The sequence below is a fragment of the Pseudopipra pipra genome, chromosome W (assembly GCF_036250125.1).
Source record: "Pseudopipra pipra isolate bDixPip1 chromosome W, bDixPip1.hap1, whole genome shotgun sequence".
Lineage (NCBI taxonomy): Eukaryota > Metazoa > Chordata > Aves > Passeriformes > Pipridae > Pseudopipra > Pseudopipra pipra.
The window spans coordinates 48,693,767-48,720,352 of NC_087580.1; the positions used below are offsets into that span (position 1 = coordinate 48,693,767).

A 26,586-nucleotide genomic window follows, 5' to 3' on the forward strand; every position below is an offset into this window, starting at 1 on the left:
AGAGCAGCCTGACTCCTCAGGCTATAGACTGGATGTTAAGAGGCCTGCGAGATAGGAGAGTGCTTCTGTCCTCACACCCTTTGTGGAACTCCCTGCCGTGAGGGAGGTACTGAGCATTCCTGCCTGAACTGGAGAATATATAATCTTGGAGTCTTGGAACTTTTTTAACCACTTGTGGGATCCAGAGGAAGACTGCAGATCACCGCTCTCAACCAAACTGCAGACCACCACTCTCGACTGGACTGCAACCACCACTTTTTAACCAGACTGCAACCATCACTCTCGACCGGACTGAAATCACCACTCTTGACTAGACTGCAACAGCACTCTCCCCAACAGGTTTTCCCCTCTCCTTTTACTTTGGACTCAGGGGGCCCAAAGAACACCACTCTGTTCATGCCCCAGGGTGCTGGGTTATACATTTGGGTTTTGTGGGTTAAAACCAATTGTTTGTCTGTCAGTCTAGCAATTCTTGATCCAGTCATTTTGGCAAGGAAGAGAGCTACTTTCCTAAAGCAGTGGTGTGATGGAAGGTAGACTGGGAAAAGAAAAGAAAGGTGATAAAGACAAGTACGGTATTCAGAAGACTGCCTGCTTACTGTCAAATGCCAAGAACCCTAACATTAAAAGTGTGAACTATTTTGCCACCCACTTTTGAGTACAAGTAGAAGAGGTAACAGTAAAGGTTTCAAGTAATTTTACACAAAAAAAGCAACTAGAATATGTGTTAAGGAATCCACAAAGCCCCTGGCAAGTTACTCCATCTCCAGTATATTAATGATTTTAGTGTTCTGAAAACACTATAAGTATCAGCACACCATATTATGACAAATCTTTTCAAGGACTTTAAACAGTTTTTGCATGCTCCAATGAATTGCTACTGTACACTGAAATTTCAGTACTACTGCAATCCTTTCTCTCTTTCACCCTACCCCCATAACTTTTTTTCATTCCCTACTTCAGAGATATCAATGCTCCCCATTGAAAATTACAGCGGTAACACCTTCAGATTCTGTTATTTCAGGGATTCTTAGCACTTCCTTGGCAAGGCTTGGGATCTGCTAAGAAGGGGAAAAAACAAAACCAAAAAGCATTAAATATGATTTTCTAGTTCACAAACATTCATACTTCATGGCTAGTTCAACTCTCAAACAACATTCACACTACACTGGATGGCTTGGTCTTGGGTCATTTAAATCAGTCATGCTTCACGCAAAAGAATTATGTGAAGAGAGCTACTTTGTTCTTGTTTTATTCTTGTGCAATTTTGTTCTTGTTATGAGGAAATGTATTTTTTAAAATACCATGCTCATTTTTTTACTTCTGACTTGTATGCTACATATTTAGTAAAGTACTTGATATAACTTGTTAAACCACTTCCTCATTTAACATACACGCATGTGCTAAGAAACACATATAAACTGTTCTACCATTTATATCAAACTAAAAAGACTGCTGGATGTTCACCTCATGAACACCACCTGGGTGGACAACTTCAGCTACTGCCTCCAGAGGTCCATCACACATGAGTGGGTGCCGTGCGTAAGTTCTTCTGTGTTTTTCATCCACACGGACAAGGTACCACGTTCCTTCAAAGAGATCTTCTACTGAACACTGTGGAATATAATTGGCTGTAAAAAAGCCAATAACATACTGTTAGTTGGTTCAGGGTGTGAGTTTTATACAACACAGGTCTTTGCAGTTTGGTGTGGGAAACGACTGGATGGTAGGCCTTGAATTTGAGTAGTTGCAGCTGTGAAGTTGTAAAGAATGTAAACAACTTTCCTGGACTTTTCGCAAGTCACTGTGACTTACCTATTGCTAGATCATGATGACTTCACTATTTTGCAGCCAATCCTGATGTATTTATACATGAAGGCACCAATGGTAGATTGACATGTGTATGGTCTGATGTATGTTTACATGAAGGCACCAATAGTAAGTTCACAGGTGTATTGTGTGAAGAGTATAAATATCTGTAACCTGTTGCAATAAAGGGGCCTTGTGCCTTCTGCTGTGTGCCTTTTCCTGCTTAATTGCTGTCTGAGCGCATTCTTGTCCGTCGGCATCTGGTGAACCCCGATGCAATTTATTGCGAAGAAGATTTACTGCAAGGAGGATTTATTGCAGAAGACCGCAGACCTGAGAGCGGTGATAAAGAAGATTTATTGCAGAAGACCACGGACCTGAGAGTGGTGGCCATTTGTCGGCGGACCTGAGAGCCAAAAAGAAAGTCTAGACTTAAAAATTTACAGACACCTTTCAAGGAGGTGAGCTGTTGGGGAATAAATAATGGGCACGCAGATATCTGTGGAAGAAAAATCTATTATCATGATACTAACAAAAATACTAGAGAAACGTGGTGTTAAATATGAAGAACGTGCCCTACGCACCTTGCTTGTCTGGTGCAAAAGTAATGGGGTTAATGCTAATGCTCAGACTGCACTTTTTATAGAAACTTGGGACAATGCAGGGAAGGTACTTTTTGACGCAGCTACTAGAGGGGATACGGTAGCTACAAATTCCTTAACTACTTGGAGGCTTGTAATCAACTCACTGAAGCAGATCAAAGCAGATCGGAAAGCTGCTTCTGCAGCGAGTAACACTCTGCAGCCTGAAGTGTCTGGGACTGCATCCAGAACTGCTGCAGCAGGTCCCTCTCAAGCCCGCCCCCGCCTACAGAGTCCCAAGGGGAATTAACTGCATCTCATCCCAATAGTGTCAGGAGGCCAGGGACCGCTTCCGCCGTGGACTGTGCAAAGGTCCCACTGCCCCCAGACACAGGGGAAGGATGGGAGGTTCCCGCTCAGCCATCATCACCTTTGAAGGTGCAACAGCCAGAGACTAACACATGGGGAGTGATAGAGGAGCCCATGTTAATAGATTTGTCAGCTGATGAAGGAGTCCCCCGAGTTCTCGAGCGGAGCCTGTTGCGCCTCCTCTCCCCCCAGGACAACATGTTTTGACCATGCAACTGGTGCAGGTTTCCATCTCTGCTCCAGACCCCCACAAATTTTGGCAGAAGATCAAAGAACAGGCTCTAAAGGAGGGAGACTCTGATCTGGTACAAGTCCTCAGGGGTGGCCCATTGCTCACGTATCCTATAATCCGTCACAATGGTAGAGAGCCTGATGAATGGGAATTATTCTATCATTAAGGACTTGCGTCAGACTGTTATGCAGCATGGGGTTAGCTCGCCTTTTGCACAGTTTCTAATCAGAGGAATTTGGGCAAGTGAGCTTACTCCTCATGATATACATTCAGTTGCACAAGTGTGTTTTAACCCGACTCAGTTGCTGATGTTCGAAGCACATTGGAGGAGGCTAGCGGAACAGGCAGCGTTGGGAAATTTGGAACGCTCTCAGGACGACTCCAGGTTTGGTGCAGGCCTTCCTCAGTTGCTTGGGGATGCACCACTTAATCAGCCACAATTGCAGGTTTGACGTCATCCTCTTATTCTACAGCAAACCAAAGAGCTCACTGCTCAAGCTTTGCTTCTTGTCCCTGATACAGGCAAGCCAAAACTATCGTGGACAACTGTTAAGCAAAAGACCAGTGAGCCTTATGTGCAGTTTGTTGAGAGACTAAGAGAAGCACTGGAAAAGCAGGTGCTTAATGAAGAGGCTTGTAACACACCTATATTACAGTTAGCCCGAAATAATGCTAACACAGACTGTAAACGTGCACTGCTATCTCTGCGTAGTAATGCAAGCCTGGTTGACATGATAGAAGCCTGTGAAAAAGTGGGCTCTATGTCTCACCAGATGGAGGCCCTGGCTACCACGTTTGCAGTGGTAGTAAATGTAGAGAAGTGGTTTCATTGTGGACAGTCTGGACATTTCAAAAAACAATGCTCATGCAGGCCCCCCACAGTATCGAGCTCAAATTCTATGCTATTTTGCTCATGTTGCCACAGACCAGGTCATTTTGCTAAACAATGCCACTTCAAGTTCACTCTACAGGGACAACCACTGGTTTCGGGAAACGGGAAGCAGAGCGCGAGGGGAGGTCGCACGCAGACACAAGTTGCTCCCCGGAATCAGTTCCAGGCTTATGCGACTGACTCACTGCAAGGACAGCCAGAAGTGCCGGAGTGGATGTCACGACAGCAGCAATAACTACAATCAAAGACTCTAAGGTGCATAAAGTACCGTTACAAGCACATGGGCCATTAGGACATGGTTTAAGTGCTTTACTAGTGGGACGCTCTAGCACCATGATACAGGGTCTTTTTGTTCTCCTGGGTGTCATTGATGCGGACTACACAGGACAAATTCAAGCCATGGTGTGGACCCCCTCTCCGCTGGTCGTTATACCGGCAGGGAGCGGAATAGCACAACTGGTACCTTTTGTTGCGAAGGTCCTGGTAGCGCACTCACAGGTGCGTCATACAGGGGGTTTTGGGTCTACAGGTGCTCCACAAATCTACTGGACAACAACCATCAGTTCGGATAGGCCAACTATGACCTGTGTACTCACACTGACACAGGGAGATTCAAAGAGCTTGTGAATCAAGGGAATGATTGACACCGGAGCTGACGTTACTATCATAGCACATAAAGACTGGTCGAGAGACTGGCCTACGGTGTCAGTGGGAGATGCAATAGCTGGAGTAGGCGGAACTACTCAAAGCTTTCAAAGTAAATTTCCTATACAAATTGTGAATCCTGATGGACAAGTAGCAACAACGAGGCCTTTTGTCGTCATGGTACCTCTGAACCTGTAGGGAAGGGATGTTTTGAGCATGTGGGGAGTATCTGTTGGAACTAACCAAAAGGATTTTTCCTAGAGGTCACTGTGTGTGAGGGCATTAAGTGACCCACCCTTAAGCTGCAATGGCTGACTACAACTCCCGTGTGAGTAAACCAGTGGCCCCTGGCACAGGAAAAATTGTTTGCCCTCCATGAGCTGGTAAAAGAGCAATTAGAGCAGGGTCACATAGAACCCTCTCATAGCCCATGGAATACTCCTGTATTTGTAATCAAGAAAAAATCAGGAAAGTGGAGGCTTCTTCATGATCTGAGGCAAATAAATCGAGTTATGAAAAGTATAGGAGCATTGCAACCTGGCATGCCTTCCCCTGCTATGATTCCAATTGGTTGGGACATACAAATTATTGAATTAAAAGATTGCTTTTTCACCATTCCCTTACATTCGAAGGATGTTGAGAAGTTTGCCTTCTCTGTCCCAGCAATTAACAATCAGGAACCTTGTCAGCATTATCAATGGACTGTTTTGCCTCAGGAGATGAAGAATAGCCCCATCATCTGTCAGTGGTACGTAGCTCAAGCTTTGTCTGAAGTTTGGCAGCAATTTCCGCAGGTGTATTGTTATCATTATGTAGATGACATTCTTATCGCTGCACCAAATCAAATGCAATTATGCCAGGTTATGCCAGTAGTGCAACAGTCGATGCATGCATATGGGCTACAAATTTCCCCAGAAAATATGCAATCTCAAAAACCATGGAAATATTTGGGAGTCAAAATTTTGGATCAAATGATTCAACCACAAACTGTCCAAATTTCACAAGAGGTCAAAACACAAAATGATGTACAGAAACTTGTGGGGACTGTCAATTGGATACGGCCCTTACTGGGTCTAACCAATGCTCAATTGGCCCCTTTGTTTCAATTACTAAAAGGTGACAGTGACTTACTCTCTCCTAGAAGATTAACTACAGAAGCAAAAACTGCGCTGCGCTCAGTAGAAAGAGCAATAGAGACCAAAAAAGCGTACTGCCTTGCAGAGGATCATCCTCTTAATTTGTATGTGGTAATTAATGTTTATCACCCTGTTGGTCTTAGGACAATGGGACACCCAATGGAGAGACCCCTTGCATTTCATTGAATGGATTTTTTTGCCCCATCAACCACGCAAAACTGTGAGCATCCTTGTTGAGCTAGTTGCCAAGGTAATCTGTAAGGGATGGCAACGTTGTCTTCAGCTTACTGGCAGAGATCCCCAAAATATTATTTTGCCCATGCGCCAGGATTATCTGGACTGGTGTTTGTCAAACAGCATTGATCTCCAATTAGCATTGTTGCATTTTGCAGGTGGGATCTTGTTTCACATGCCCTCTCACAAATTTTTGCAGCTTCATTTGGAATTACACCTGATGGAAAGGCCCTTGTTATCCCTTGTCCCAGATAAAGGACTTACAGTATTTACTGATGGGTCTGGAAAGACAGGGAAGGCAATGGTTACATGGCAAGAACAAGGTCAGTGGCATGAGCTAATAGGCCAGGAAGATGGTTCCCCTCAATTAGTAGAACTCCGTGCTGTAGCAATGGCATTTCAACACTTTTCTAGTGTTGCCTTGAATCTGGTAACTGACTCTGCCTATGTAGCAGGAGTCCTGCAATGCCTAGATCGTGCTGCATTAAAAGAAGTAAATCACCAACGGTTATTTCATTTACTAAAGCTTCTATGGCATGAGCTACAGCACCGGACACAGTCCTATTATGTTCTGCACGTCCGTAGTCACACTGGTCTGCCTGGTTTCATTTGTGAAGGTAACGCATGGGCCGATACATTGGCAGCCCCTGTGTGGGCTGCTCCTGTGCCGGACAAATGGCAGCAAGCAGTATCTTCTAATGCCTTTTTTCATCAAGGTGTGCGTGCTTTGCAGAGTCAGTTTGGCCTTAAAAATGGTGAAGCAAGGGACATTGTTGCATCTTGTGGAGACTATCAGCCTTACATACCATTGCCCTCAACAGTTGTTAATCCCCGCGGGTTACGAAGTCTGCAAATTTGGCAGATGGACGTGACGCATATCCCTGAATTTGGTTGCCTCAAATATGTTCATGTGTCAGTCAATACCCACTCAGCTGTGTTGTGGGCCTCTGTCCATGCTGGGGAAAAAAGCAGGGATGTCATTGCACATTGGCGTCAAGTTTTTGCTGCTTTAGGTGTTCCCCATCTTATCAAGACTGATAATGGCCCAGGTTATACAGCGAACAAAACTTCCAACTTTCTCGACCAATGGGGCATTTCTCATGTCACAGGTATCCTGCATTCCCCTACAGGTCAAGCCATTGTAGAACATACCCATCAGACGCTAAAGCGAATGCTTGAAAAACAAAAAGGGGGAATGCATGGTGAAACACCACAGAATCGGATATGGAAAGCAGTGTACACGCTAAACCACCTCACGGTACCTCCTAATGCAGACAACCCTGTGATCTTAAGGCATTTTTTATCGTTGCAGGGAGCAGGAGATGAATTCCGGCCTAAGGCCAGAGTCCTAGTCCGCAACCTTCTGACACGAGAATGGGAGGGTCCGTGGGAGCTTATCACCTGGGGACGTGGGTATGCTTGTGTTTCCACAGATGCCGGACCCTGGTGGGTTCCTGCCAGGTGTGTGCATCCTGCTACTGGCCGTGGTGACGACCAAAAGCAACCTGAACCCAATCAGAGGCGATTTGAACCTCCAGCAGCTGACCCCATGGAACAGTAAAAATGTCTGGGTCACCCTGATGAAAGCCTTAAATCAGACCACTTTTTGTGCCTCGCTTGCACAATCCAAGCAGCCTTTTCACACCTGTTTAGTGAGAGTTCCAGTAAATGGCAGCGAGGCCAGCCTTATTGTTGCAAATATAACGAAGACTCGGAGAACCTCGATGGCCATTTGCAAATCAATGAAGAATTGCACGGAGCATTGAGACAGTTGGGATGATAGCCTTCCAATTACCTTAGAATCCCAGGAAATAGATATATTAGGGAGTTTACCAGATGAAAGCTGTATTTACTTTAACTATATTGATGGTCATGACACATGGGAAAAGAAAGAAACAATCCCACAAGATGTTTCTCCTAGCATAAATCTTTATCAAAGTAGTTCTGCTTGGTGTCAACACCTGGGACGTGATAAAACAAGGTCCACTTCAGGAGTTGCAGTTGCAAGAAAATTACCTCGTGGCCTGTTTCTCATATGTGGAGATAGAGCCTGGCCGGGGATTCCCAGAAAAATAAGAAGGACCTTGTATCATTGGTCGCCTGGGACTGTCGACACCAACTCAGAAACTTTTACTAAATCACACTCACTTTCACGCACATGCATGATATAAGCATAGTTTAGTATTGACACCTGCATGCAAAGATGACATATGGTTGTGGAATCACGCTGAGATTGTAGCTTCTTCACTGTTTGCCCCTGGAGTAGCAGCAGCTAAAGCATTAGGAACGCTAAGCAGAATGGTTTGTTGGGTAATCAAACAAGCAAACAAAACTTCTCAAGTTTTGTATCAATTAGCAAAGGATGTAGATAGCGTTCATCATGCTACACTTCAAAATAGAGCGGTTGTTGATTTTTTGCTTTTAGCACATGGGAGCGGGTGTTGGGATTTTGAGGAAATGTGTTGTATGAATCTATCAGACCATTCTGAATCTATATACAAAAGCATAGCAGACTTGTAGGCGGCAACTCAAAAGATAACACAGGACACAGGATTTTTTGGCATTGATGGGTGGTTGAATGGATGGGGTCTTAGTACCTGGATCAAGCAAGCAGTAAAACTAGGTCTTTATTGCCTCCTAGTACTTATAATACTTATATTGCTACTACCGTGTTTGTTATCCTTTCTGCAAAGGGCACTGCAGGGGATGATAAACTCGGCTTTCGTAGTCAAAAAACAAAAAGGGAGAATTGTGGGAAACAACTGGATGGTAGGCCTTGAATTTGAGTAGTTGCAGCTGTGAAGTTGTAAAGAATGTAAACAACTTTCCTGGACTTTTCGCAAGTCACTGTGACTTACCTATTGCTAGATCATGATGACTTCACTATTTTGCAGCCAATCCTGATGTATTTATACATGAAGGCACCAATGGTAGATTGACATGTGTATGGTCTGATGTATGTTTACATGAAGGCACCAATAGTAAGTTCACAGGTGTATTGTGTGAAGAGTATAAATATCTGTAACCTGTTGCAATAAAGGGGCCTTGTGCCTTCTGCTGTGTGCCTTTTCCTGCTTAATTGCTGTCTGAGCGCATTCTTGTCCGTCGGCAGTTTGGCAGTAGTAAGACAGAAAAACCAAGTCTGCATTTTCATTTCAACCATACTAGGCCAATAAACATAAGCTATAGAAAAGCACTTTACAAGCTAATCCAAAGTAGAAAGAGAATCATTTAAGTTATGCAAATTAAGCAATGAGTATTTTGCTGTAGGTGGGGACGCCCCCCCGTGCGTGGGCGCCCCCCCGGAAGCCGCGCGGTGGCCGCGGGGGCGCCCCCCCCAGCGGTGGGGGAAAGGAGAGAGGGAGTTTCACTGGCGTGGATTTACGCCCTTGTGAGAGAGGAGAGTGGAAGCCTCGGAGCACACAGAGGTTTGCTGGTCCGGTTGGGGGGGGGAAAGGAAGGGGAAGGGTACCGGGCGGGCTGGGGGGGTCCTCAGACTGGCGGGAGGGCGGGCGGGGCAGTCCTGCATGACGTGTCGCAGGTAAGCGGTGCGTGGGAAGATACGAGGTAACACGGTGGGGGGAGGATAAGGTTAGGGTGGATAATGGTTTCCTCTGGGGGGTTGGGGATCTCAGCCGGGCTGGGGCCTTGAGAGGTACTCAAGTTCTAGGTGGGTACGGAGGCTGGAACGATTTTGTTCGCTTGTTTGTTTTTGGCTCACCTGCGGCTACTACCCAGGTTCGGCATGTTCTGGATATATTCGTTACATCCTGAAAGGGTGGTCAGGACAAATGGTTGTTCCTGGGGATTTCCTCGGGATTGAATATAGATAGGTGGCAGAAAAGTAGGAAGTATAAGACTTGCCCTAATTGTTTTAATGGTAGGAATGTAGCCCGTGTAATCCTATGTGGTTGCGACCTATGCCGGCGATGATACATGCCTTCGGTAGGGTCGCCCATGCCAGACAGGTCAAAACCGTAGGGCCAGATACAATACATCCTTGGGCAGGATGAGCTTGTTAGCCTTCTGGCAGTCATCCTAGAAGGACAACTCTAATCCCAAACTGGGGCAGATGGAGCTCGCTTAGCCCTATAAGGCCATCCATCTAAGAGGACACTCTAATCAAACCTATGTCCTGAGGACCTCGCTGCCACCGTCCAAGCTCACTCGGCCCTGGCAGATGAACCTTAGGATTAAAGGGTGAGTCCAGTTCCGCGCATGCTGCGTCTCCCCTAAAAAATCCACTGCGCAGGCTCAAAGGCTTTACCCACATTCACAAAGCCCTGTAGCGATGGGTGAGGGTCAAAATGGTAGGTGAAAGGTGCACTGGAAGCGGCAGAAGCAACCCTGCATGCAGGCGTTTCAGGATATTGGTCATTTGAGACTGACGGGAGATGACAGTCTCTTGGGGCAGCACCCTGAATTACCAAGCAGCCTTTTCAAGGACAGCACTGCTTGCTCCACTCGGAGACGGGCCTAGAAAAGGTGGCCTAAACAAAGTTCATCTCCACATTTCACCCGGTTGGTTAACTGCGGCCAACGGGCATCTTCTACTAATGCAGTCACACTAAGATCAAGAGACAAAGGCATACACCTGCCTCCAAAGGTGTAACCAAACTGACTCTAGCATGCTGGAACATCAGAACCATGCTTGATTCTACGAATAGTGGACGCCCTGAGTGTCGCTCTGCCCTAATCGCCCACGAACTATCACGTCTCATAGCTGCTCTCAGTGAAGTCCATCTCCACGAGGAAGGCAGCCTTAGAGAACACGGTGCCGGTTACACCCTCTTCTGGTCAGGTAAACCCAGAACCGAAAAGTATCTCTCAGGAGTTGGCTTCATGATCAAAAACTCTATTGTTCCTAAACTCTAAAATGTGCTGACAGGTCATTCTGATCGCATTATCTCCCTACGCCTTCCACTACAAAACAAGCAACATGTTGTCCTCTTTAGTATATATGCCCCAACTCTCCAAGCTGACCCTGCTGAAAAAGATAAATTTTACACGGACCTGCGCCGCCTTACCCAAAAGGTTCCTGCAGATGATAAGATCATTATCCTTGGTGATTTCAACGCCAGAGCAGGAAAGAACTTTAAAGCATGGAAAGGAGTATTAGGCAAGCATGGTGTTGGAAACTGCAACGATAATGGTCGCCTTCTGCTAGAATTCTGTGCGGAGCAACAGCTCACCGTCACTAATACTATCTTTCAACAGAAAAATAGTCTGAAGACAACCTGGATGCATCCTAGATCTAAGCATTGGCATCGCATCAATTATGTCTTGGTGCGACAGAGAGATGTTTGCGATGTCCATCACACCCGCGTGATGCCTAGTGCAGAATGCCAAACAGACCAACGGCTCGTGCACTACAAACTTAACTTCAATCTCAAGTTCAAACCTAAAAGGGGCAGTATCCCAAGGAGGAGACTCCAAGTTAACAATCTCCAATCAGCTGCAGTGAGAGACAGATTCCAGGCAAATCTTCAAACTAGGCTCGAAAATCATTCTATAGATTCTATAGATCCCTCCCCTGAAACACTCTGGCACCATATTAAAAACAGCATCCTGCAGTCCTCTGAAGAGTCCTTAGGGTTCTCCTTCAAGAAGAACAAGGACTGGTTTGATGAAAACAATCAAGAGATCCAGGAATTGTTGAGAAAGAAGAGAACTGCTCATCAAGTACACCTTGCACTGCCTTCCTGTCATGTAAGAAAAGCAGCCTTTCGTCTTGCATGCAGCAAGCTCCAACAGAAACTCTGTGACATCCAGAACAAGTGGTGGATCAATCAAGCTGAAAAAACTCAATTATGTGATCACTCAGGTGATCACAGAGGATTCTATGAGGTCCTGAAAACAGCATGCGGGCCTACATACCAGGTCCAAAGCCCTCTACTCAGCGCAGATGGTCAAACGCTTCTGACAGCTAAAACCTCCATTCTGAATCGTTCGTCTGAACACTTTCAGACTCTCTTCAGTACTAGCCGTGTAGTAAAAGACTCAGCAATTCAGTCCATATTACAACAAGTGGTGAAGAATGAATTGGATATTGCCCCCACTTTGGGAGAAACCCTTAAGACCATACAGCAGGTGAAAATTGGCAAGGCAGCTGGGGTTGATGGAATTCCACCTGAAGTCTGGAAACATGGGGGCCTTGCACTCCATGCTAAATTTCACGAGTTTGTGGTGCGCTGTTGGGAACTAGGTGAACTACCATCAGGCCTTCATGATGCAGTCATCATCACCTTGTATAAGAAGAAAGGAGTTAAATCAGACAGCTCAAACTACCGTAGTATTACTCTGCTCTCCATTGCTGGCAAAATCCTGTCAAGAATACTTTTGAACAGACTAATACCCACTATAGCAGAAGGAATTCTACCTGAAAGCCAATGTGGTTTCAGAGCCAACAGGAGTACCACAGACATGGTATTTGTTCTCAGACAACTGCAAGAGAAGTGTAGGGAACAGAACAAAGGTCTTTACGTAACCTTTGTTTATCTCACCAAGGCTTTCAATACTGTGAGCAGAAAAGGTCTATGGCAGATTTTGGAACACTTAGGTTGTCCCCCCAAGTTCCTTAAAATGATCATCTCACTTCATGAGGATCAGCGTGGCCAAGTCAGGTATGGCGATGCACTTTCTGAGCCCTTTCTAATAACCAATGGTGTGAAACAAGGCTGCGTTCTCGCACCAACTCTATTCACAGTCTTTTTCAGCATGATGCTCCAAAGGGCCACGGCAGACCTCAGTGATCAGGATGGTATCTACATTTGATATTGTACTGATGGAAGCCTATTCAACCTAAGGCGATTGAAGGTCTGTACTAAGACCTTAGACCATCTTGTCTGGGAGCTGCTTTATGCTGATGACACTGCCCTTGTGGCCCACAGAGAAGCAGCTCTGCAGCGTTTAACATCCTGCTTTGCAGATGCTGCTGAGCTCTTTGGGCTGGAAGTCAGTTTAAAGAAGACAGAAGTTCTCTATCAACCTGCACCTCAGGAAGTCTTCCATCATCCCCATATCACTATTGGCCAATCAGAGCTCAAATCAGTTCAGCAGTTTAATTACCTAGGTAGCCCCATCTCCTCTGATGGTGAGATTGACGGAGAGATAGACAACAGGTTAGCAAAGGCATATAGTGCTTTCCGAAAACTCCATAAAAGAGTTTGGCGAAATAAACACTTGAAGAAAAGCACCAAGATCAGTGTTTACAAAGCCATTGTGCTGTCTACTCTTTTATATGGTTCCGAATCATGAGTCATCTACCGCCACCACCTGCGTCTCTTAGAACGCTTCCATCAGTGCTGTCTCCGTAGAATCTTAAACATCCACTGGTCAGATTATGTGACTAATACATCTGTTCTAGAACAAGCAGCAGTCACAAGTATTGAGGCCATGTTGCTGACAACACAGCTGCATTGGGCAGGACACATCTCAAGGATGAAGGACCACCGCCTCCCTAAGATCATGCTTTATGGTGAACTTGCCACTGGCTGCCGCAAGAGAGGAGCCCCGAAGAAACGATTCAAGGACTCCCTGAAACAACATCTCAGCCTTGGCCATATTGCTCAACATAACTGGTCTACTTTGGCCTCAAATCGGGAGGCCTGGAGACACACCATCTATAACGCTGCTGCTTCCTTTGAGAATGCATGCAGGATCACTCTCGAGGAGAAAAGAACGCAGAAAGAATCGTGTCTTGCAGAATACACCACCTAAGGAGTCTTTCTGCTGTGCCTTTTGCAATCGGATATGTCTATCTCGTATTGGCCTTATTAGCCACCAGCATGCTTGCAACAAATGTGGATAGAGCCTTTCCCAAATCTTCGTTCGCAAAGCCTGGCCATGATGATTTTGCTGTAGGACTACAAATTATTTATAATGTTCTTACCCAAATTATGTGTTTCCTGTCTAATCTTCATGTTTTCAGCAAAGGCATCAGGTGCAACGCATTTTCTCGAGTCAAGTCTTGTTTTAAGATCAGAAAGGCTAGCAGTTATTTTGTCCAGTGCAGAACCTACAATATAAAACCATCATGTATAGTAGCACCAGTGCTGAGAACCACACACTAGCATGTTAGCATTTCAAGTCCATTCAAAATATTTTGCATTACAGAAGCTGAAGTTTTAGTCATTTAAAGATATTCCAAATTACTCAAGCAAAACACTCAAAGAATCTGAAGAATATTATTTATTTGCCCAAAGAGAAACTTAAAACATTCCCTGGAGCTGGAACATCTTCAGTTTAACACTACTGTCATTAGGCATATAGGTTACTTATGCTGGTGGGCATAACAAAGCATTTAGAGGTGAGCTGTACAAGGGTGTTAGTTAACATCTCTTCCTTTCACTCACCAGGAGCAGCATCCTGTGTAACTTTGATGGAATACAGTGTAGCAGCAAAACCAGAGCCATATGAGAACACACTGACTCTCTGTCCTGCGAGCTGCTCTGGGGAATACCTGCAAATCAAGCAACAGTTGTTTCAAGTGAGAATTAAACCAAGGTGCCAGTTTTAAATACCTAGAAAGCACAGCTAGCTTAGGAAAAGCAGCCAGCAAAATTTTATTAACTACAATACACATTTAGTGAGTAAAAGGCATAAACGATGACTTGTAAAAATAGGATTTCAAACACTGCTGTTACATGATGATTTTCAAAGCTACCTAAGCAAAAGAGCCTAAAAGGCAGCCAATTTTCATTCCTAAGTGACCTAAAGCCTAAAATAAACCATCACATCTTAGAGGACAAAGTCACAATAAAGAAAAAAGAACACAAGAGGAGTGGCTTAATTTAAACTTAACATGATTTTATAAGAGCCTGTCATTGGGGAAAAAAAAACACCACCAAGAAAACCCACAACAGGACTTGGGGGTTCTGGTGGGTGAGAGTCTGGACATGCCCCAGCCATGTGCACTCACAGTCCAAAAACCAACTGTGTCCTGGGCTGCACCAAAAGCAGCGTGGGCAGCAGGTGAGGGGGGATTCTGCCCCTCTGCTATGCTCTGGTGAGACCCCATCTGCAGTGCTGCCTCCAGCATTGAGGTCCCAGCACAGGAAGGACATGGACTTGCTGGAACAAGTCCAGAGGAGGCAACTAAGTTGATCACAGGGCTGGAGCACCTCTCCTATGAAGACAGAGTTGGGGCTGTTCAGCCTTAGAAAGAGAAGGCTTTGGGGTGATATTATAGCAGCCTTCCAGTAACTAAAGGGGGCCTACAGGAAAGATGAAGAGGGACTTGTTATCAGGGAGTGTAGTGTTAGGATATGGGGTAATGGTTTTAGACTAACAGAGGGCAGGGTTAGATTGGATACTGGGAAGAAATTCTTCCCTGTGAGGGTGGTGAGGTCCTGGCACAGGTTGCTCAGAGAAGCTATGGCTGTCCCATCCCTGGAAGTCTTCAAGGCCAGGTTGGACAGGGCTTGGAGCAACCTGGTATAGTGGAAGGTGTCCTTGCCCACGTCAGAGGGTGGAATGAGATGAGCTTTAAGGTCCCTTCCAACCCAAACCACTCTGAGATTTTGTTTATAGTGGAAGGTATTCAGATTCTCTTTTGTACCTGGGTGTTTGGGGATGTATGTGCGTGTGTTGAGGCTGGGAAAAGATACACCACCTTACAAACAAGATCCTACTTTGGAAGGCATTAATTTGCTGTTTGATATCAGCTTCTGACAGAAGTTTTGAATCTGCTTTCCACTTGATTGTATACACAGAGTAATTTTCTAACTTTAGTTTTGCTATTTAAGGCAATCTAGTATGAAAAGGTTTGCCAGATGGTGCTTTTACCAAAGACTTTCTGAAACAAAAACCTTTCATGTGTTTACATATAAAAAGCTATGACTTTTTCCAATTTTATGCTTACTGGGCTAGAAGAGAGGCAAGGCAACCATAGACTGAAGGGGTATACATATTTCCATTCTGATTGGATACAAGTAATGAAGCTTTGGTTTTCTGATTGAAGAGCTCTGCACTGGCTTTCATAAATGCTTTTTCCACATCTCTGTCAAAATATGTATCTTCAAGTTTTACATCCCTATTAAAAAAAAACTTTAGAAACTTATTAAAATGGCATCAAGGAAAAACTACCTTGGATGTTTAAGAAATTAAGACTACCTGAATAATAAGGAAGAAAGCAGCCATTCTTACCTGAAAGCTTCCAAACCACTGAAAACACCATTTGCTGTTTCTGGGTTCTGGTCACTGAGAAAGTCATTCAGCAATAGTCTAGCCACAGATTTCTGTACCAGTTTACAGTAGGGTGAATGAAAGATCATGAATCCAAAGTCATTCAAGGTGAAACGTCTGTCTGTCCCCTCTAGAAGCGGCAGAAATGCGTTACAACTTAAATTTAATATTCACTTGAAGTATTAAAATAAAATGGGGGATGGCAAGATACCAGTCATCATAGTACACAGCATACAAAAGACAACCACAAGACTAACTATTGCTTGCAAGTTTGTTTAACACACTGCTACTACTTCTATTCAAAAAATAGTTTCTTACTCATCCCGTGCACCATCTAGCAATGTTTGTCCTTTTTCTTCTAGAAAAAAAAAAGTTATAAGCTTAACAGAATCTCAGTATTTCTACACAGTATTTTGAAATAAAGAAATAGCCTACTTCATTAAGGTTGGAAAAGACCTCCAAGACCATTGAGTCCAACCTGTGACCAATCCCCACCTTGCCAACTAGACCAGAGCACTGAGTGCCACGTCCAGTCATTCATTGAACACCTCCAGGGATGGGGAATCCACCACCTCCCTGGGCAGCCCCTTCCTATGCCTTATAACACTTTCCATACAGGAATTCCTCTTGATGTCCAACCTGAACCTCCCTTGGAACAGCTTGAGGCCATTTCCTCTTATCCTCTCCCTTGTTCCCTAGGAGCAAAACTCGACCCCCACCTGGGTCCCCTCTCCTGTCAGGGAGTGAGAAGGTCCCCTCTAAGCCTCCTTTTCTCCAGGCTAAACACCCCCAGCTGCTCCTCCTAGGACTTGTGCTCCAGACCCTTCACCAGCTTTGTTGCCCTTCTCTGGACATGCTCCAGTACCTCAATGACTTTCTTGAAGTGAGAGGCCCAGAACTGAACACCCACCAGTGTCAAATACAGAGGGACAATCACTTCCCTAGTCCTTCACCTTATTAAACCTCATTGTTGGCCTTGGTCCATTGATCCAGCCTGTCCAGATCCCTCTACACAGCCTTCCTGCCCTCCAGCAGATCAACATTCCCACCCAACTTAGTGCCATCTGTGAACTTACTGAGGGTGCACCCGATCCCCTTGTCCAGGTCATTGATAAAGATATTGAACAGAACTGGCCCCAATACTGAGCCCCTGGGGAACCCCACTGGTGACCGGCCACCAGCTGGATGCAGCACCATTCCCCACCACTCTGGCCCTGCCATCCAGAGTTCTTAATCCAGCAAAGAGTGCATCTGTCCAAGCCATGGGCTGCAGAATTTTGAGGAGAATGCTGTGGGAGATGGTGTCAAAGGCCTTATTAGAGTCCATGTAGATACATCCACAGCCTTTCCCTCATCCATCATGCAGGTCACCTGGTCATAAAAGATCAGGTTGATCAGGCAGGACCTGCCTGTCCTAAACCCATGTTGGTTGGGTCTGATCCTCTGGTTGTCCTGTATGTGCCATGTGATCACACTCAAGATGATCTGCTCCATGACCTTGCCAGGCACCGAGGTCAGGCTGACAGGCCTGGAGTTCCACGGATCCTCCTTCCAGCCCTTCTTGTGGATGGGTGTCACATTGGCCAACCTCCAGTCATCTGGGACCTCCCCAGTTGGCCAGGACTGATGATAAATGATGGAGAGTGGCTTGGTGAGCTCTTCCACCAGCTCCCTCAGTACCCTCGGGTGAATCCCATCTGGCCCCATAGACTTATGAGTGTCTCGGTAGCTCAGCAGGTCACCAACTGCTTCCTCCTGGATTACAGGGGGTCTATTCTGCTCCCCATCTACTGGCTCAGGAGGCCAGTTGCCCTAAGGATAATGGGTCTTCCTGTTAAAGACTGAGGCAAAGAAGGTGTTAAGTACCTCAGCCTTTTCCTCATCCTTGGTGACAATGTCCAATAAACAATGGAGATTTTCTTTGCCCCTCCTTTTGTTGTTGATGTATTTATAAAAACACTTTTTGTTATCTTTCACAGCAGTGGCCACACTGAGTTCTGCTGAGCTTTCAGCTCTCTAATTTTCTTTCTATGTGACCTAACAACATCCTTGCACTCTTCCTGAGCTGCCTTGCCCCTTCTTCCAAAGATCATCAACTCTTTTTTTACCCCAGAGTTCCAGCCAAACCTCCCTGTTCAGCCAGGCCAGTCTTCTTCCCTGCCAGCTTGTTTTTCAGTATGTAGGGACAGTCTGCACTTTTAAGATTTCCAACTAACTATCTAATCTTCAAACCTATACTTCTTAATAAAGGTGAACCAATTACTAAACATATGGAGGAAAAAAAAAATCAGTATCCTTATATGACAAGTAAATATTAACCTCAATATCTTAAGAGCCTTGGTAGAGGAAGGAACAACACACTTCAGATATTATACATTACACCAACAAAAGCCCGTAGAAACTACTGCTTAATGACTATTAAGTACTTAGCCATAGCCAAACAGAAATAAGACATTTCTTTATGGAAAAGCACAAACAGTTCAATTGTCTCAGAGCGCACAAACACAAAGAAAGGGACCATGTACTAGTCTTTAGATTGGATGCTAAAACTAGAAAAGATGTTATCTGTTTAGCTACACATTCCAATATTTACCAGATCTTGCAATGTCAGGTGAGGCTACATACCTTTTTGCCACTGGGCATGGATTTTGTTGCGATAGACAGTATAGCAGTGATCTAATGCACTGAGGTAGCACTGTATAGATAATTTACCATCAACCACAGGATATTCAGAGACCATATTTGGTTTATAGAAGTCATACGCATGCTGCATGTGGGTTCCACGCAACCCTGATGGAGAGAAATTGACAAAAACTGAGAAGTATTCAGTTACTTTGAGTCAGTTTGAACATATTGCTTAGCACATGGAAAACAAGTAATATATGGTATCAGTCAAGCAGGTTTTCATAGCACTCCAGGTCCTTTAAGTTAATGTTTCACAGTTCTCAGTCACCTGTTACTCAAGTACAGTAGGACTGAGTATGACAAACAAGTAACAAATGATTTTCATCATTTCACCTTAAAAGTAGAATGCTGGTTTTCATCTCTAGTCCACTCTGTCAATTCCATTGGAGAATTCCCAAGGAAAAAACAGATAGAAGCATCTTTAGCTGTTTCTTGCTGCCTCCTATAAAAGGACTTGGCTAAGTCAGCTCAGAACAAGAGGAGACAAAGTATAATTTCTGATATTAGTGGGAGTTAATCCAGCCCTCTAGCAACCCATGAAAACAGGGGATGGGCTCCAGAAGAGATCCAGTATCTGTCTGAGCGGTATTTGTTTTCTCATAGGACTAACCTCTCTCAAAACTTAAGGGAGCATTTGGACCAACTAGCATAGCAACAGCACCAGCTCCACCTGTTGGCCTGGCATTTCCAGTGGCATACACAGCTATGTCTCCAGCAACAACAAGTGCGTAACGTCCTGTGAAAAATACAGAAATAAGAATTAAAAGTAGCTAAGAACCTAGCACATTTTAATATCCATCAGTAATTTTTAGACTTTGGTTATAGAGGAGATGACTCCAGGATTAAGGGACTCTTCAATCCTGGCAGCCACCATAAGTTACAGAAAGAGACCATTCATGATTATTCACCTCATTATTTTTTGCATGTAACTGAACTGGCGAAAAATGTCCAGAGCATTTAAGAAAAAGACTTCAGAAGCATACAAGAGTTTACCCTCTGGGTCTTACATGGTTAAACACAAACTCTGTAATTGCAAGGCAGACTACTCAAAAATAGGGATTGATGTAATTTAAAAAAAAAATAATAATACCCTGAACTTACCATCCCAAGAACTGGACTCAATCCAATTAATAGCATTAAAAAGAGCAGCAGTGCCTCCGTAGCATGCATTCATAGTGTCAATTCCTTCTACATCCATATTACCAGATTCTTCGAAAAGCTGCATCAGGACAGTCTTTACAGATTTTGATTTATCAATTATTGTTTCTGTTCCAACTTCTAATCTCCCAATACAATCATAGGAAAGGCTATTCCTCTCCATGAGCTTCTGAACAACAGTTAAACAGAGAGAATTGATATCCTCCCGGTCAGAGCAGAACCCCATCTTTGACTGGCCTAGCCCAATTGTGTATTTGCCAGCATTCACACCATCATACTTCTCCAGCTCTGTCTGGTCAACGTACTGAGAAGGAAAATATATTTCCAGTGCAATAATTCCCGCATCTTTGGGCCAGCAGGACTCAGCATTCACTGGAAGAGACCCAGGCATCATGGTAGATCTTTAAGAAAACAAACAAACAAAAAAAAAAAAAACACAAACCCCAGCTGATTTATTCACATCCATTTTTAGAGACCTACTTCATACATTATTTAATTTTCTGTAGATTTACAGAAAAGGTTAAGTTTTAGGTATTATACAAGTTCATTTGCAAAAAGCAAGCCTTTGCCTCCAGGTGAAATTTTGGTCTAAGCATGTTATAAACACCATTAGAAGCTTTAGAACATTTTATATTAAGAAGCTCTTTTAAGCAAAAGTACAATTTTAGCCCTGGAGATGAATATACGAAGCTTAAGCTCAAATTATTTTACTGAAGCAACACACATGCCTAACAAATATTAAGTGTTTAAGGAATTAGTCTTAATGATCATTATGCTACTTTTGCTTATATGCAAAGTCTCAATTTTACACAACCCAGATGGAAACAATGGGTTGGTGTGGTTGGTTTTTTAAATGTTGCTGGTTGAGACATTAAGTTTAAAGTTCATACTTACCAGGAAATCTCCACCTTAAAACAGAGCAGGACTCTCCAAAATTGTTTTTATTTTTAAACTAAGTGGTCTAAGTTGCTTCATTTTGTTTATACTTGCAACAAAGATAGAAGATTTTGGTATTTTTGGTTGGGGTTTTTTTGTTTGTTCATTTGGATTTTTTTTAAGCATACTGTTTTGGTGTTCCTGAACAATGAAACTCCTAACGACAGGCCTGGAGGGATATTCTCCCCAATAGATCAAGTTTTAACCCTCTAACTATACTGTCACTATACTCTAAAATATAATATATCCTATTACTTTAACCCCATCTGTATTACACAGACAGGCACCATCTTCATGAACATTTGCCTACATCCTTACAGAACACTTGTCCCTTTTGTGCCCAGCTGTACCATCACACTGACCTTACCCAGGTTCTTCCATAAAAATCCCAGTGAGCTGTATAAAGAAATAAAGCCTTTCTAAGCAGAAACGACTTTACACAATGCATGGTAAAACAAGTGTTAGGAAAACATTAGAAGTGCCTTCTGCTACATATGCGGTTAAATGTCAAAGTCTTAGGTAAGACCTAAAGTAAGAGCAAATGGCTAGCCATTCATTTTGATTGCATCTAACAAATTTTCAAAAACATACCTATGATGCACCTTAAATAATCCATTTAAAAATATTTCATTAATAGCATTTATTCACAGCAAAACATGTAAATTGCGGAAGGCTGCTATTTAAAACTGATTACTGGAGTGCTGCAGAACAGCTGTACAATGTATTGCTGTTGAAATGAGGTACCATGAGAAGGTTAAAAATTCACTGAAGTATAGTGCAAGATAAATAAAAGAACTTATGAAAAATGAGGGAATAATCAAACCTGCAGGAACCAAGAGCCATGACCCAAAAAGTAAGAACAGGAGGTCACTATAAATCAAACTACAAAGAAAACAAAGCTGTTGATAAAGCTAAAGAAGAACTTTGCTTGAACTTTGTGCCATCCTTAGTCATTAACATAGCAAAATCCCCGCCCAGCGACTGTAATCGCCCCTTACTCACTCCTTCCCCTGGAGCATGCGCAATAAAATAAGTGTGCACTGTACCTTTAAATGGAAACGAGAATGCAGAGCTAATGACGAGGGCTTGAGGTTGTTACGTATACGGGAAACGTCAATTTTTTATTGTTCGAAGTGTACGAAAATGAGCACTTAGCACACTGAATGTATGCCAACTTTATAGATTTACCACCTAGCACCTCTCTCTGTACAAATATGAAATAAAATTAAATATCTCGACTCTGAGTGTGGATCGGCTTCTTGCCGAGCGGGTGAAAGAACCCAAATTTGGGACAACACTGCCACAAGATTTCAAGCAAGAAAACCAATTTCGTGTTATTTGTGTGCTCTGCTGCCACCCCAGGCTCACGATTTCGTGTCCGCTCACCCGAAACGCGCAGTACCCGCAAACGCCCCACAACAACGTCTGGATAAAACCGAGCGTCGCGACTGACCGGAACTCCTTTTTTCTTAATCCATCCCGTTGCGAAGCCCCTCAGCTCAGATGATCGCTCCACGGCCTGCAGTGCCTGGCCGAGGGCCTGCCATTCCACTTCCACCGCCGAGCTGGCCCCACGACGCTGCTAAGGACGCCGAAGGCGCCCCCATGCTTCAAGGCTACCCGTTACCCAGCCAGGAAGGCTGCGAAGAGCGACCGGGGTTCAGCGTGTCGCGCCTTAATCCGGAATTCCAAACCCGACTCTCGGCGCGGAGGAGCGCGCATGCGCGTGTGATGACGGCCGGCTCGAGCAGCACGCAGGCGCGGGAAGCCACTTTTCCCCAGGCGGAGCTTCGGCCGTGCCAGCTCGGCCCAGCTCACACCCCCGCGTGGCCGGGGAAAAGGCAGAGCGTTCATCTGCGGACTCCCCCCATTCTAACGGGGTCCCTCGAGGTGAGGACTAAGTTGTTGTTTTAAGCATCTTGCACAATAAACCCAGCAGCACCATCATGGAAACAAACCCAATAAAGACTTAAAATAAAACCCACTATCATCCAAAATTCCTGATTTTGACAGTCCCTGACCACAGACTACCCTATCCTGCAGGCACATCATCTCTATTAACATTTAATTTTTAAAGTTTCTCAAATGCTTCTAAGTTTCATCTTTTTGCACACCATGGCAGTAAAGGCAAACAGTACCATCACTTTTAAAATTAGCTGGACTAACAAAAAAGTATATTAAAAAAAGCAAAGAAGACAGAATATCTGCCTCCAAGAAGCTGACCCTGGTAGGCAGAATTAAGGGTTTCTCATAGCACACAGAGCAACAGTCACAGCTTTCCTGAAGCCACAGCCAGGGAAGGGAACATGGTGGCCTGGAGGCCCCTCACTAGCTGCTAGGGCAAGTTCACATCTCCTCTCAGCACAACAACTAGCAAGTTACACACCTCCTGGAGACAAGGAGCAGCACTGAGCTTCAGACTCAGCTCCAAGAGCTGCATTTTACCCCAAATCTGCACAGGCACTGCAAGAGGAAAATGAGGGTGGTTTCCTGCTCTCTGTATGAATGCAGACACACTACTGACAGTGAGATTCCCAAGGTCCCAGCTGGGAAAGTGACTTTGGGGTCCAGCTCTTTGTGGCATAAAACACCTCCCTTTCTTTCTATTTCCTTTTTGTTAAAAGGAAATACAGACAGCTGCCAACAGACTTCAAGCAGGTCCCAACTCAGCATGGTGTCTGGCAACCACCCTGAAATTCAGCCTTTTCCCCATAGCAGAGCTTGGTTCTGCTCCAAGAGCCAAAAAGATGAAAGTAAGAGGCTACTTAATTTTAATTAAGTTATATAGTAAAAGACAATGCATGACAACACATAATGGACTTGACCTGTAGCAGCCAAGAACAAGAGTGGATTTTAACCAGGCAGTGAATTATTAGAAAATTCACTATGCCAAAAGGATTTCCGTTATTGGTGAGGGATGAGGAAAACTCTTTTTGCTTGCTCATTACAGAACTTTGGGATCAAAAGTAGCATTTAATTAGATAGGATGTCATATGTCTCATCAAGTATTAAGTTAGTCATTACAGGTGGGGAAAAAGTATTTATTTGATGCAAAACAACTAGCCTTTTGTCCTCTTGGTCAAACTATAAACAAAATCCCATTGCTGAGTTTTTACTGAAAATGAAAGAGTACTCAGAAGTACTATTCCTTTTAAAACACCAAAAACTCAAAATGCTATATATTAAAGAAATTAAAAGCCTGCTTTTTTATGTCCCCTTAAGATTCTGTAAGGTACGATGAGCAGCCCTTTCTGCAAGTGCTTCCAGATACCAGAAATACGTTTTCCCACAACTGGTAGTTTTTGTTATCTGTAAGAATTTGAGACTAATCTGTCAATAATTTGACTTCATTGTTTCCCAAGTAAGTTTTTAAGTCATACAAAATACTTGACTGAAAGTTATCAAATAAAACCCAAGTCTGTTTGCTATAAGTAATACATTTGGCTTTTTATATCTGGAGGAGTTGTAGAACAGACTTTGCTCGTGAAAGTGAAAGCTGTTTTTCAGAAGTTAAACAGTGATGATCTGGTAGCTTCAGTTACAACACAATTTAAATAAATTCAGTTATTTCCACACAGCTAAAAGGCTTTTAAGTATCGAGTGCAAGTACATGCAAAACACTTGTCACATCACGAGAGGTCCTGGATTGCTGCAACTCGCCACGGCACGGACCATGTATGAATGTGGCATCACCATGTCTTCAGCTCACCTTTGAGCCAAAAAAACGAAATTAAGTGAGAAACAAGCAAATAGCTTAAAACACCCACTAAACTGCACAAGGCAGTATCTTGAATGTATTCATAAAGATCTATCCAAAGTGTTTCTCCCGCGGGGGTCAGCGTGCCACAGGGATCCCAGGCACCCTCCCTCTGGTTTTAACCCCAAGCACATCCGAAACTGAGACTTCGTTAGCAACATGGGTGAGCTGGCAGGAAGCCCACACCTCTGCAACAAGTGCTATTACAAAAGAAAACGATGGCATCCCCGGGAGCAGCACGAGGCCGATCTTGTCCTACGTGATAAAGGGGGTGGCACACCCACCTCGCCGTCTCCGGCATGGGTGGGCGCCTCTGTCGCGACACAGAGGCGATTCAGCGACACGCCTAGGGCGCCGTCGATTTCAGGCTTCTTTGGGGACACTCCGCTGGCGGGGGAATAGCCTAGAGTAGGCCCGCAGCAACAGCCCACGGAGCCTCACTGCAAGAAGCACTACAACTTCACTCAGCCGGAGTGCCTCCTTGAGAAGGGAAGGGGAGAGTGGGCAAGCACGCGAGACAGCACCCAGAGTCCTCCAACATCGGGGCTATAAAATCTTTCACGATGCATTTTGCCTCGTCAGTTACACTGGGCGAAAGTAGAACCGCACGTAGTGGCCACTGCTCGATGGTGCTCCGGGCCATGGGTCGTCACAGCAGGCTGACACCTACCTTAAATGGCATTCAGAAACACCTTTCTTTCTTGCTGCACTGCAGACACCACAAGGGCGCTTACGTCCACTAAAAACACTGCTCCCAACTATGCCGACCTATACCCACGCCCCGCGGTGGCTCCGGCTCCAGCTCCACGCGATACCGCAGCTCCACCACCACCACCTCCCCCCGCCCCGCACCGCTGCGGGGAGAGGCAGGGGACGCCGCCCGACCCAAGGGCTTCCAGGGGGCCGAGCCGTCCTTACCTATTCGAGGCGATAGCTCCCGGTGTCGCTTACCACTCCCCACTTTCACTCGCATGCACGAAGAGCACGGAGCGCAGCGGCTTTAAACAACCCCACCGCCCAGGCTTCGGCCTGCACCCCAAGCAGCAGCTCCCCCGGCCAGTCATAGCTGTCACCGCCCAGGTCCCGCCCGCCGGCCGGCCCACCCACAGCTAGCGGAGAAGGCGGAGGAAATGGTGTGAGAAAGTGATGCAGCGTGACCAGAGAGCGGTGCGCCAATGAGGACGCGGCAGAGGCGGTGGGCGCTCAATGAGAGCCGAGCGCATCGCGGGGACAGCCAATGGGAGCGCGCTGCCGACCGCGGGTGAGAGTAGGATGGCTGTCAGTCCCCATCGAGGAGAGGAGGTAGTTGCCTGTGACATCTGATTGCTACAGCTAGCAGAAGACCTTGCTCACCTCAAACAGTATTATTACAACCAGGTTATTTCCACCATCTTAGGGGCAAGTAAAAATAATGCAAAAGAAAGCGAAAAACTCTCATTGAGAGTCTTAACTCCTATCCTGTTTGTTCAATCTGTTTTGAACTTTTAACCATTCTGCTATTGTCATGTAAAATCACAGATCTGTTGTATAACTTTTTGTAGTGCAAGGATTGAGAAATTGAGAGTTTTATTTGCATGTATTACCCTACAGTCTTCTAATAAACTTATGCCAGTCTGTGTACAAGCTAGTTCTATTTGTAATTCTGAAAAAAAAAACATGTTGACTGTGTCTTCTAGACTTCAAAATGGGTTCCTAATACAAGCCTCACATTATATGGTTTGGTGGCATAATTTGCCCTCACATTGGGGTACTTTGACTGTTCTGGCTTTAAAGAGGAACAGATGTTCACAAAGAGATTAAACAGTCGATCACACTGAATTTGAAGGAGCTTATGTTAGGGCTGCAAGTGCACCTTGAGAGTTTGCAACCCCTTGCCTGCTCCCTGGGGTCTTAGACACCTGCGCACAAGGCTGGCTCCAATACAACATTCCTGGGGGAACAAAGAAAACACTGTGGTAAACAAATCC

General features: G+C 44.7%; 1 protein-coding gene across 5 annotated transcripts; it reads right to left on the reverse strand.

Annotated features, from left to right (window-relative positions):
• Nucleotides 1-25,662, reverse strand: LOC135405082 (hydroxymethylglutaryl-CoA synthase, cytoplasmic-like). 5 transcript variants are annotated; one of them, XM_064639796.1, is made up of 10 exons: nucleotides 25,538-25,662; nucleotides 22,249-24,571; nucleotides 19,870-20,327; nucleotides 19,379-19,504; nucleotides 18,709-18,873; nucleotides 16,045-16,213; nucleotides 15,761-15,931; nucleotides 14,253-14,359; nucleotides 13,790-13,915; nucleotides 2-1,631 (listed from the first exon to the last, which is right to left on the reverse strand). In XM_064639796.1, exons 3-10 carry the CDS (start codon nucleotides 20,318-20,320, stop codon nucleotides 1,444-1,446), a joined length of 1,503 nt encoding a protein of 500 aa, XP_064495866.1. In that variant the 5' UTR covers nucleotides 20,321-20,327; nucleotides 22,249-24,571; nucleotides 25,538-25,662; the 3' UTR covers nucleotides 2-1,443. The 5 variants fall into 5 exon arrangements, with proteins under 5 accessions (XP_064495869.1, XP_064495866.1, XP_064495865.1 ...); XM_064639795.1 differs by having other exon boundaries at nucleotides 19,870-24,571; XM_064639800.1 differs by lacking the exon at nucleotides 25,538-25,662 and having other exon boundaries at nucleotides 270-1,061; nucleotides 1,468-1,631; nucleotides 19,870-25,463.
• Nucleotides 25,663-26,586: the final 924 nt, after the last annotated feature.

Coding starts and splice junctions, on each gene's coding strand:
- LOC135405082 (XM_064639800.1), bottom strand. CDS start 20,320: ATGATGCCTGGGTCTCTTCCAGTGAATGCTGAGTCCTGCTGGCCCAAA. Junction 18,874..19,378: donor TCCCTTAAGTTTTGAGAGAG/GTTAGTCCTATG, acceptor TCTCTCCATCAG/GGTTGCGTGGAACCCACATG. Junction 14,360..15,760: donor CTTGCCTCTCTTCTAGCCCA/GTAAGCATAAAA, acceptor CTTGATTTGCAG/GTATTCCCCAGAGCAGCTCG.